Source organism: Capsicum annuum, chromosome 11 (genome assembly GCF_002878395.1).
Source record: "Capsicum annuum cultivar UCD-10X-F1 chromosome 11, UCD10Xv1.1, whole genome shotgun sequence".
Classification (NCBI taxonomy): Eukaryota; Viridiplantae; Streptophyta; class Magnoliopsida; order Solanales; family Solanaceae; genus Capsicum; species Capsicum annuum.
The window spans coordinates 225351555-225363721 of NC_061121.1; the positions used below are offsets into that span (position 1 = coordinate 225351555).

The 12167-nt window shown below is 36.1% G+C and overlaps 1 protein-coding gene across 1 annotated transcript in view; it reads right to left on the bottom strand.

Moving 5' to 3' along the window:
- The window catches only part of LOC107847504 (abscisic-aldehyde oxidase), a 38510-nt gene extending 36592 nt beyond the window's left edge, over positions 1 to 1918 (bottom strand). Inside the window, exon 1 of the mRNA XM_016691787.2 lies at positions 1422 to 1918. Within this exon, the coding sequence (XP_016547273.1) occupies positions 1422 to 1569 (148 nt within the window). The 5' untranslated portion in view covers positions 1570 to 1918. The remainder of the gene's footprint in view (positions 1 to 1421) is intronic.
- Positions 1919 to 12167: the final 10249 nt, after the last annotated feature.

Consider the following 12167-nt stretch of genomic DNA (forward strand, 5'->3'; position numbering starts at 1 on the left):
CCCAACCCGGACCCGGCCCGGCCCACAACCCGAATAATTTTAACAGGCTGATTTCGGGTTGGCCAGGACCGACCCACTTGACAACCTTAGAATCATTTGAGCTCTCAGGTTCAAAATCCAATGCAATAAAAAATGGTGAGGTGATGTCTTCTTATCTGTCCAAGTGTCCATAGACAAGAGTTACCAGTATTTTTGCTAGTGAGAGGTAGCATGTATTCCTAGAATTAGTCGAGGTGCACACAAACAGGCCACAAACCTCACAGTTGTAGCATAAAAACTAGCATATAGCATACACTAGGCAGAGGCGGCTTAAGCACATCGGTGACCTAAGGCGACAACCAAACGGAGGCCTTAAATTTTTAAGAAAAATTATTTTTGTTAATAAAGTCTATATTTTTAAATTTTGAGATGCAAAGTTGTGAATATTATAGATGATTATTTTAACTTTTTTTCCCGTTAATATAACTAATGCATTTAATCTTTTTGGAGACATACTTTAAATACATCAAAATTCTTCTAATAATTCTTTACTTTTATACAAGAAGTATTTTTTTCTACAAATAATATTTAATATTTTTTTAATAAAAGCCTACAATCTATTATTGTTAAAAAAATGAGACCCTTCAAAGTTAGGGGCCTTAGGCGATTGTCTTTTTTTTTTTTTTTAAATTAGGTAGAGCCGGCACTGATACTAGGCAGAGTGAAAATCACGAGGTCTCAGGTTCAAATCTCGAAAGAGACCAAAACACTTGATATTACTTCCTATCTATCCAAGCATTAATTGGCAGGGTTGCTCGATTATGTGTCGGCGGGATAGTGTTGGATAATTTCCTTGAAACTAGTTAAGGTGTACAAACAGGTCCGAACACTATAATTACAACCAGCACCACAACATACCAGTATTTTCCTACAAAGTGGGGTCTGATAGACCTCCGGCATGACAGACACCAGTATAACAAACAAAAGATATTAAATCACACAACTGAATGATACAAGAAACAAGATACCCATAGATTAATATTATAAAATATCTATCCAAAATCACCAACACCATCAAAATACGACGAACAAGAAACTACAAGATACATGCATAACAGTATGACTAAAGGTACAACTACCCTCAAAGCCCTCCTCCCCATTAGTACGAACGCACTCCTCCCCCTAATCCTCTACCCTAATCCGCATCTTCCTATCACGGGTCATGTCCTCCGTAAGCTGCAACTGTTGCATGTCATGCCTAATCACCTCTTTTCAATATTTCTTCAGCCTACCTCTACCCCGCATGTAACCATCCACAGCGAGCCTCATCATAGACACCACAACTATCCCTGCCCCCCCGCCCACACACACACACCAAAAAAAAAATAGAAAGAACATATATATACATGTAACAGTGGGGTGATAGAGAAAAGGAACATTACCTTCACCACAGCCAAGCTTAGGACTCTTAAAACGAGTCTCAGAGCGCAAGAATTGAAGCAAAGTTGTCGAAGGATCAATACGCGACAACTCAAACTTCTCACCATTAACTGCAAAAATCAAACTCCCCTCCTTCTGTCCTTCCTTCATTATTATAACAGCCCCTTAAATCAAGATTCTTTAGTTAGCCGAAACACTGAAGCAGTTAACTTTGACACATACCCTTAATAAAACATCTCTGTCTTTTTTCTATTTTCTTCGTCAAAAACTATCGTAAGTGAAAGAAGAAACAAGAATCTTGAATTGAAATGGGTATCCAGAAACTGACTTTTTAACACAAGACTCTTGGCTAGCTGAAGCACTGAAGCAGTCAACTTTGACACATACTCTTTACGAAAAAAATCTAGTCTTTTTCGACTGTTTTTTCTACTTGAAATGAATGTCCAAGTACTTAATTTCTACCACAAAAACTTGGAGCTACATTTTAAAGGGTAACCTCAACTATTTGTCTGAATGTTGTTACATATTTAAAACGTGAAGGATAAAGGACCACGATAAGGCAGGACTCAAAGGCGCACAAACTTAACACTATCACACAATGAGACCATTTTTTTGTTTCATTCATCACTCACTCTCACACAATAGGATCATATTGTTTTCACTCATCACTTACAATTGATCACACAGAACACATCAATCTTACGAATCCTGACACGCTTATCCTTCACATTTTAAATAAGTAACAACATTCAGTCATGTAGTTGAGATTCATTTTACCAACTATACATGGCCACGAAATTCTTTCTAATCCTCTCATCAATGTGTCCACTCTCACACAATGGGACCACTTTTTACTTTTCACTCATCACCCACTCTCACATAATAGGACCATATTTTTCTTCACTAATCACTCACAATGCATCACACAGGGCATTCACTGTTGTATTCAACGTTTTGGGTACAAGAATCTCTATATAAATGCAACAATAACTTCAACCCAAGTTCAAGTCTAGGATAAGAACAATTATGAAGTTCCTTAACACCTTCAACACAAGGTTATAAATAATCTATCCAAGAAGTATGTTAACTTTCAGAAATGAGATGAAACAAAATTTTAAGTCCAAGTCCCCTGAATTCACGGAGTATCCTTAAGGAATAATTCCCCTCACTGTACCCAAGGTTATGGAATCTTTTTCCCAGGATAAAATGGCTTTCAATCCAACTATAGCTGTACCTCAAATAATTGGATTCGTCGAACTCACTCAACGATTTGATTGATCACAAGGAATGTTTTGAAGACAAGAAGAGTTTGTACTTCAGAATTTGTTTTTCCTAAACCTGTGGATAAATGCAGGTTTATATATCCATCAAGTGCCCCTTCCGAAAGGTGCCAATGGTTTATGCTAAAAGGTGTATCCTTTGGAAGAGTTATGTCTTTTTATTCGAAACATTGTGTCTTTTTCTGAACAGACACAACTATCTGAACAGTCACTCCTTTTCCAAAATAATATTTCTTTTTATAAAAGTTTGTGTCCCTCCATTTTCAATTCACACCAATTGAACCCAACAATCCCCACATGAATGGGGAATGACTATTCTTTGTAAAACTTTACGGACAAATATGTGATCATCAAGCAAAGACTGATTGCATCTAGATAAGCGAGTTTTCCTTTGAACTTTCCGTAATGAACATGCATCGGATGCACTCGGTCAATTGGTAGATTTGATATCTTTGAACCGTCGAGCTTTAATGTACATCTAGACAATACATGTCACACAACCAACCTTTTACTATTTATGATTTTCACGGTTTTGTTCTTTTCAGACATGAACACGTCTCGGTTTCATGAGAGCTTAGAGAATAGGCCTTTACTAACATTCTCCTTGAAGTGGCTTCTACTTAGCCCTCACATAGGTGATTTCTAAATGTTTAATCCTCTAGATTAAACTATTTGGTCAAATTTGCCAAATTTAGATAATCATTAAAAGACTTTACACCATAAGTCTTATCCTTCTTTACTAAACATTGTCTACATCATGAGAATGATTTGGGTATTTAACAATGTTGAACCTATCAGACACAACTTTATTTGATATCCTTGAACTTAGCTCTTGAGATCTCCAATCTTCTAGGTAGAGTTACCGCTATGCTGACTTGTCCTATAACTTAAACCTATTCCCTTAGATGTTCTCTCAACTCCTTCTCTAGATAGGCCTTTTGTAAATGGATCCGACACATTATCCTTTGACTTTACATAGTCAATAGTATTATGTCTTCATTTTATGTGATAAGATTTACCTTTGTACATCATGCTCCCTGCCCTACCTATTGCCTCTTGGCTATCACAGTGTATACATACTGGTGCTACTGGTTTGGGCCAGTAAGAAATATCTTCCAAGAAATTCTGGAGCCATTTTGATTCTTCAACGACTTTATCTAACGCGATAAATTTAGATTCCATTGTAGAGCGAGCAACACAAGTCTGTTTGGATGATTTCCAAAAGACCGCTCCTCCACCGATAGTAAATACATATCCACTCATGGATTTTAATTCATTCAATCTGATGATCCAATTTGCATCACTATATCCTTCAAGTACCACGGGATATTTATTATAATGCAAAGCGTAGTCTTGAGTGTATTTAAGATAACCCAAAACTCTTTTCATTGCCCTCCAATGCGTTTTATTAGGATTACTCGTGTACCGACTCAACTTACTTATAGCGCATGCTATGTATGGTCGTCTACAGTTTATTATATACATTAAACATCCCAATACTCTTGCGTACTCCAATTGTGAGTCACTTTTACCTTCATTCTTTTGAAGTGCAAAGCTCACATTCAATGGAGTCTTGGCAATATCTAATTTCATATACTTGAATTTGTCAAGTGCCTTTTCAATATAATGAGCTTGAGACAATGCCAACCCTTGTGGAGTTCTATGGATTTTTATTCCTAAGATCACATCCACAACTCCAAGGTCTTTCATATTGAACTTGCTCTCGAGCATTCATTTCGTTGCATTTATGTCAGAAATGTCTCTACTGATGATCAACATATCATCCACATATAAACAAATAGTGATTTGGTGATTTCGAGTGTCTTTAATGTAAACACATTTATCATATTCGTGAATCTTGAATCCGTTTGCCAACATGGTTTGGTCAAACTTTGTATGCCATTATTTAGGTTCTTGTTTTAGTCCATAAAGTGACTTAACAAGTTTATACACCTTATTTTCTTTTCCTGGAACCATAAAACCCTCAGGCTGTTCCATGTAAATTTCTTCTTCCTATTCTCCATTTAGGAATGCAGTTTTCACATCCATTTGATGAATTTCAAGACCATATACCGCCGCTAAGGCAATTAACATTTGAATTGATGTTATCCTTGTTACCGGCGAGTATGTATCAAAGTAATCAAGGCCTTCTTTTTGTGTGATGTCTTTTATTACAAGTCTTGCCTTGTATTTGCCAATAGTGTCATCCACTTTCATTTTCCTTTTGAAGATCTATTTAGATCCTAAAGGTTTGTTTCCTGGAGGAAGATCAACCAACTCCTACGTATGATTGCTTAAGATTGAATCAATCTCACTATCGACTGCATCTTTCCAAAAGGATGAGTCCGAAGACATCATCGCTTCCTTAAATATTTGAGGCTTATTTTCTATGATAAATTTTACAAAGTTCGATCCAAACGAAGTTGACGTTCTTTGATGTGTACTACGTCTTGGATTCTCATCATTATGTACATTCTCACTTGGTTCATCTCGAGGTCGTTTAGACCTTCCACTAGACTGTTCATGTCTAGTTTTATACGGATAAATATTTTCAAGGAATTCAGCGTTATCTGATTCAATTATCGTATTTTCATTAATATCCGAATGTTCGGATTTATGAACCAAAAACCAACATACTTTACTACTTTTATCATATCCTATGAACACGCAGTCTACCGTCTTAGGTCCTATCTTAACCCTTTTAGGCATAGGAACTTGGACCTTTGCTACACACCTCCACACTTTGAAATATTTTAAGTTGGGTTTCCTTTCTTTTCATTTTCATAAGGAATTGATTGTGTCTCACTATGGAAAACTCTATCGAGTATACGATTGGTTGTAAGGATAGCCTTTTCCCACAAGTTTTTCGGTAAACCTGAACTTATAAGTAAGACATTGATCATTTTCTTCAAAATTCAGTTTTTTCTTTCCGCAATTCCATTAGATCAAGGTAAATACGGGGTCATAGTTTGATGGACAATTCCATGCTCTACACATATTCCGGTGAAGGGAGATTCATATTCTCCGCCCTTATTATCTTGTATCATTTTTATCTTTTTATCTAACTGACTTTCAACTTCTATTATGTATTGTCTAAACGCATCTATTGCTTCATCCTTACTATTTAGAAAATAGACATAACAATATCTTGTACAATCGTCGATAAAAGTTATGAAATACTTTTTCTCACCACTTGATAGTGTTGACTTCATATCACAAATGTCAGTGCGTATTAAGTCTAAGGGATTGAAATTCTTTTCAACAGACTTATAAGGATGCTTTGCATACTTTGATTCCACACACGTTTGACACTTTAATTTATTGCACTCAAAATTTGGCAAAACTTCTAAGTTAATCAGTTTTCGTAATATTTTATAATTAACATGGCCTAAACGTTCATGTCACAAATCATAAGACTCAAGCAAGTAAGAAGAAATTAAACTTTTATTGATTTCAACATTCATTACATTCATTTTGAATAGGCCCTCAGTGAGGTAGCCTTTTTCTACATACACTTCTCCTTTACTAAGTACAATTTTTTTGGAAACAAAAATGCATTTGAATTCGTTCTTGTCTAGAAGTGAAACAGAAATCAAGTTCTTTCTTAATTCCAGAACATACAAGACATTGTTAAGTTTTAACACTTTACCAGAAGTCATCTTCAAGCACACTTTTCCAGTTCCTTCTACTTTTGCAGTAGCGGAGTTTGCCATGTAGATCGTTTCTTCTATTTGAGCTAGAGCAAAAGTCAAAGTTGGCACAAATATGGCGGGTGGCACTAGAATCCATCCACCATTCGTGAGGATTCCCGACTAAGTTGCATTCTAAAAGCATAGGACATAGATCATCACATTCTTTGTTGGACTCAATCATATTTACTTGGTCTTTTTCCTTGCCTTTCTTAAGGGCATGATAATCCGTGGACTTGTGGCCAATCTTGCCACAGTTGAAGCACTTTTCCATGAATTTCTTCTTGGGTAGATTGCTTTCATGTTCAACTTTCTTCCTTTTCTTAGAATTATTTTGGTTATCTTCTACAATATGTGCTCCATTAATTGTAGAATTCCCTTTTGACCCTCTCTTAGCAGCCTTATTATCCTCTTTAATACGTAGTCGGACAATAAGATCTTAGACAGTCATCTCCTTACGTTTGTGCTTCAAGTAGTTTTTGAAGTCTTTCCACATAGGTGGTAGCTTCTCAATTATCGCTGCTGCTTGAAATGCATCATTCATAATTAAACCTACAAAACAGTTTATGTGAGTACTAAGAACATTTTCAATTTGTTCAACAAAGGTATTTTTCAAAGATATACCTTCCGCTAGGAGATCATGGATGATTACTTGTAATTCCTATACTTGAGAGACAACTGACTTGCTATCTATCATTTTAAAGTCCAGGAACCTTGAAACGAATTCTTAATTCCCACATCCTCTATTTTGTATTTTCGTTCTAGTTCCCCCCATAATTTCTACGATGTCTTAGTTCCACTGTAAACATTATAGAGGTTGTCTTGGAGACCACTCAAGATATAGTTCCTACAAAGGAAGTCTGAGTGTTTCCAAGCCTCTACTATTATGAAACGTTTTTTGTTCGAGGTTCCCTCGAGCACCTCAAGAGCATCCTCACTAATGAACCTTTAAAGACATAGAGTGGTGAGGTAAAAAAACATCTTTTGCTGTCATCTCTTGAAGTCAATGCCCGCAAACTTTTTGGGATTCTCCGCAGGTGCCATAGGTTGCGGAGCATTTGCTCGACTTGTCGTGGCAATGCTAGTTGTCGCCATAGTCATAGCATTATGAATTTGACTATCAGTCGTCATTTTTTCTATTATCACAAGACAGTTAATTTAGTATTTTTCAGAATACTACTAATAAAGTTAAACAACTTTAAACTCTTCTTCTTATTTCTAGTTTAACGATGAAGTTTTTATGAATTCCAATCGTCAACTGAATGATCTTTAACTTGTGATGAAGATTTTATTTCTTCAAATCACTAGTTAAGTTCAAACAGAGTAGAAAGCTAAAAGCTTTAATCTCTAGAAACAAGCAATACAGATTCTTAAACAGTAATGTTATTCCTTAAGGTTGTTGTATTCAATGTTTTGGGTACAAAAATCTGTATAAATGCAACAACAACTTCAACCCAAGTTCAAGTCTAGGACAAGAACAATTATGAAGTTACTTAACACCTTCAACACAAGATTATAAATAATCTATCAAAGAAGTATGTTAACTTTTAGAAATGAGATGAAACAAAATTGTAAGGCCAAGTCCCCCGACTTCACAGAGTGTCCTTAAGGAATAATTCCCCTCACTATACCCGAGGTTATGGAATCTTCCTCCCAGGATAAAATGTCTTTTAATCCAACTATAACGGTACCTCAAATAATTGGATTCGTTGAACTTACTCAACAATTTGATTGATCACAAGGAATGTTTTGAAGACAAGAAGAGTTTGTATTTTAGAAATTTTTTTCCTAAACCTGTGGATAAATGCAGGTTTATATAGCCATCAAGTGCCCCTTCTGAAAGGTGTCAATGTTTCAAACGAAAAGGTGTATCCTTTGCAAGAGTCATGTTTTTTCATTTAAAACATTGTGTCTTTTTCTCAACAGACAAAACTATCTGAATAGTTACTTCTTTTCCAAAACAATGTCTTTTCATAAAAGGTTGTGTCCCTCCATTTTCCATTCACACCAATTGAACCCAACACTCACTCTCACAGACAAGCCACCCAACACCATTGTAGTTTTCCTTAGCTATAGAGATACTGGACTAGAATAAAGACAAGAGTGGTCCCTTTTTCAATTTATTGGGTTCTCGACAACAGCTGCTAAATACATCTTGGTCCTAACTATAGAGAATAGCAGAAGAAAGATGTATAGTTGGAGAGACCTTCTGCTAGCTCAATATCGTTAACTAAGATCGAAGATTTAACAAAGAAGTGGAAACTAGAAAGATGAAGGAAGGTATTGAAAGGGAGAACTTGGACTTGGAAGAAGACTACTTAAATTTGCTTTGTATTGGATTTACAAATGCCAAATGTCATTCCCTATTTGTACTTGTGCAGGGATGATTCTAGATACTATAAATCTAGAGTATTCTATGCTCTTACACAAATATCTCCCTCAAATATCTAGCACCCTCTAATATCGAACTTTTCTAAATACAAATATCAAATAACTACACTATATTTTTCTAGTTTCTTCTACCTAGAATTACCTAGAATATTTAAATATTTCTTCAACATGATTATTCTAGAAATTACACTTGATATTCTAGAAACTTTACTAGAAAATCTATGTTGTTGAAAAAATCAAATTTACTATTTTTCACACTAACTCAACCCAAAAGCTAGCTCTATGGGAGGATTGCTGAATTAAAACTCCAAGGCGTGAATATTGTTCGGTACATGCAGGGTATGGATCTAGAGGCCACATTAGAGATCCGACTCTAAAACTATGCTAAATGGGCCGTGGATTTGACTCAATCCTAAAAGTTAGCTCAAAATAGACAAACAAAGCCTAGGACCCATGGATACATGCCCGGTTTCCGTGGGTGTATGCCCTGGTAGTTTCATGTAGGGTAGGAACAATTTATCTAGGGCCCACATGGGAGATCGAGCTCTAAAATCATGTAAAATTAACCTTGAGTCTAACTCTAGTCAAATTTAAAAAAGACCCTAAAATGGGCTGGTCTTGATATTTTCTCTCCCACACGAAAAGTCTTAAATAGTGACCTTTATAAGAGAGGGTTTTGATTAGCTCCGCTTAACAAATTTTGCCCATAAAGTAGACATTTCAAGACAGTAAACCTGCATAATTGACCAGAAGTTCTACGAAAAAGCTAGAACTTAAAGTATGTTATTGTAAGACCCCGTAAGATCCTAGTTCATTTTCGCTCACTATTGCATGTTAAAGGGGTCCAAGACTTAGAAAATTTCACTAAGTGTTAAGACTTAGTCATTTCCAAAGACTCGTAAACTTTGAAAATTTTAATTTCGACCTTTTCAGTCTTAGAATGTCTATTTTTAAGTTGATTCATGATCGGAGTGGTCGATAGCACATCTCGGGTAAGTTTTGATTTTTTTGGGTAAGGTTTGAGGCCTGTTTGGATGTTCAAAACAGTGAGGCAACGTGATATGACTGCGATGCTCACATATCATATTGGTGGGGAGAAACGCATCACATCGCATATCGCATCGATAATGCGATGCGGCACGTCGCATATCGCGTCACTGATCTAATTTAGTTTAATAAGTTTCGGGTATGTGGAGGTATTTGAGTCATTTTCCCTTTACTTTACCTCACACATAACACAATATTAAGGTCCCAAAAAGATAAAATCACTTATCTTTTTCACAAATTCTCTCAAGAACAAACCCTAGCTTCTTTAACATCCAAGTTGAAGCTCCAAGAAATCACCAAGGACCATTAATTCATCAATTGAGGTATGTTAGATGTTCATTCATAGGTTACTTTTTACTCATGGAGTCCAAGAATCCATTTTCAAGTTTAAAATCATGATCTTTACATGTTTTCATGAATTATATCCATGAACTTCTATGAATCTCAATTTTTATATCATGTTCACATGTGTTCTCATTGGAATTAGCCCTTGACACTTTTGAAGGATGATATTTGCATGTTAAATCCTTAACCCATGATTTTCATAGTGCAATTATGCTATTATCACATGATTTAACTATTCTCATGCTTTAAATTCATGACCCACATGTGTTTGACGAAATGCCTAAGAGATGAATTTTGAACAATGACTACTCATTATGCTTTTGAAGCTTTAGTATGTTTTTATTGTTAATGTTATCGACTCCTGGGGGTTATGAATACCCCAAAACTTAGCTGTTTACTTACTCTCAGTATTTTTAGAATGGTTTGGATATATTAGAGTATTATCAGTTCAGTTAGTTATCATATCAGTCAAACTCAGATTAGTTCAGTAATCTGAATCAATTCAGTTGGGAGTAGATTTAGAACCAAGCGAACCCAGGGATGAGGGCTCACTTGACAATTGAGGGTGTGACCTTTAGTAGCAATCCCTGCGTTCCAGAACTACGTAGCCAGTTTAGGTTTGAGATGCTAACCTGCTAGTTGAGGGTTGACACATATCTCACCAGAGCATCTGCCAGTAGAGGGTGACTTTTTAGTCCTTTGAGACTTTACTCTAGTGGATCCACACAGCCAGTGTTATTACTTGTGGCACGGTACTGACACCCTTTCAACTGGGGTTACAAGTCGGACCCCAATTAGCTCATATTAGGGTATGTCGGTTAGATGATAGTTCCCACAGTCTCAGTTCAGTATTTAGTTCAGAATTTAGTTTCAGATTTTCTTGACCACAGCATACAGTTATTAGTTATTTAGTATAAATATTTTAGTGTTTCAGTTTACAGACTATTCTAGTATCATGTTATATGCTTGGTCATGCATTCTCAGATTTTACAGCTTTCACGCATGTTATGGATCAGTTATCTCATGTTATTCATTCAGTCAGTTATTATTCATTCACATGAGCCAATGCATATCAGCCTAACCCCATTGAGTATACTAGTACCTTCAAAGTACTGACCGCATACTCGTTTCTTGTGCTATTATGTCTCATATTATAGGTTCGGACACTCAGGTTCCCACCATACTTAGATATTCTAGCGCATCAGCATCAGCAGTATTAGTGAATCCTCATATTTTGAGGACAGATTATATTTATTTTAGTATTTTGTTTTAATTAGATAGTTAGAGTTAGTTGAGTCCTGTCCCATCAACTCTTATTCAGTCAGTTTTAGAGGCTTTCAGACATTTTAAACAGTTAGTTAGTTGTTAGCCTTATCAGTCAATTTTCAGTATGTTCACTTATGTTTCGGACTTATGGATTTTCATTTGTATTATGTTTAGTATTTAAACCTTACGACATGTTTAGTTGTTTCCACACATGTTCATTATCAGTATATTATTTAGTGCTCACAGCAGGTACCAACTTATGAGTTAGCTTGTGGTCACTTATGACCGTAAGCACGGTGTGACTTTTGGGGTGTACTCCTGGGGCGTTACAAACTTGGTCTCAGATCCTAAGATTTTAAAGTAGCCTAGGGAGTCTGAAGGCTTCATTAAGTAGAGTCTTGTGCATGGGTGTGGAGCACGCCACACTTCAATAGGCTACAAGGCATTTTAGGAAAAAATTTCCCTTTTTCAGTATTCATGTCGTGCAATTGAGCATGAGCTCAATTTAAACTCTCTTCTAATTTAATCTTCTTCCTATTTATAGAACATCCCTCCTAGAAAGAATAACAGAAGGAGAAATGGGAATCAACCCTCACCTTCGCCTATTTAGGAAGATCCCTTGAACAAGTATATCTCTCATGCCGAATTCAGAGCTGTATTCACCACTTTAGCTCACTCAGTAGTAGCCTAGAATAATCAACAGGCTACTATCCTAGCCGTTCCAGTGGCT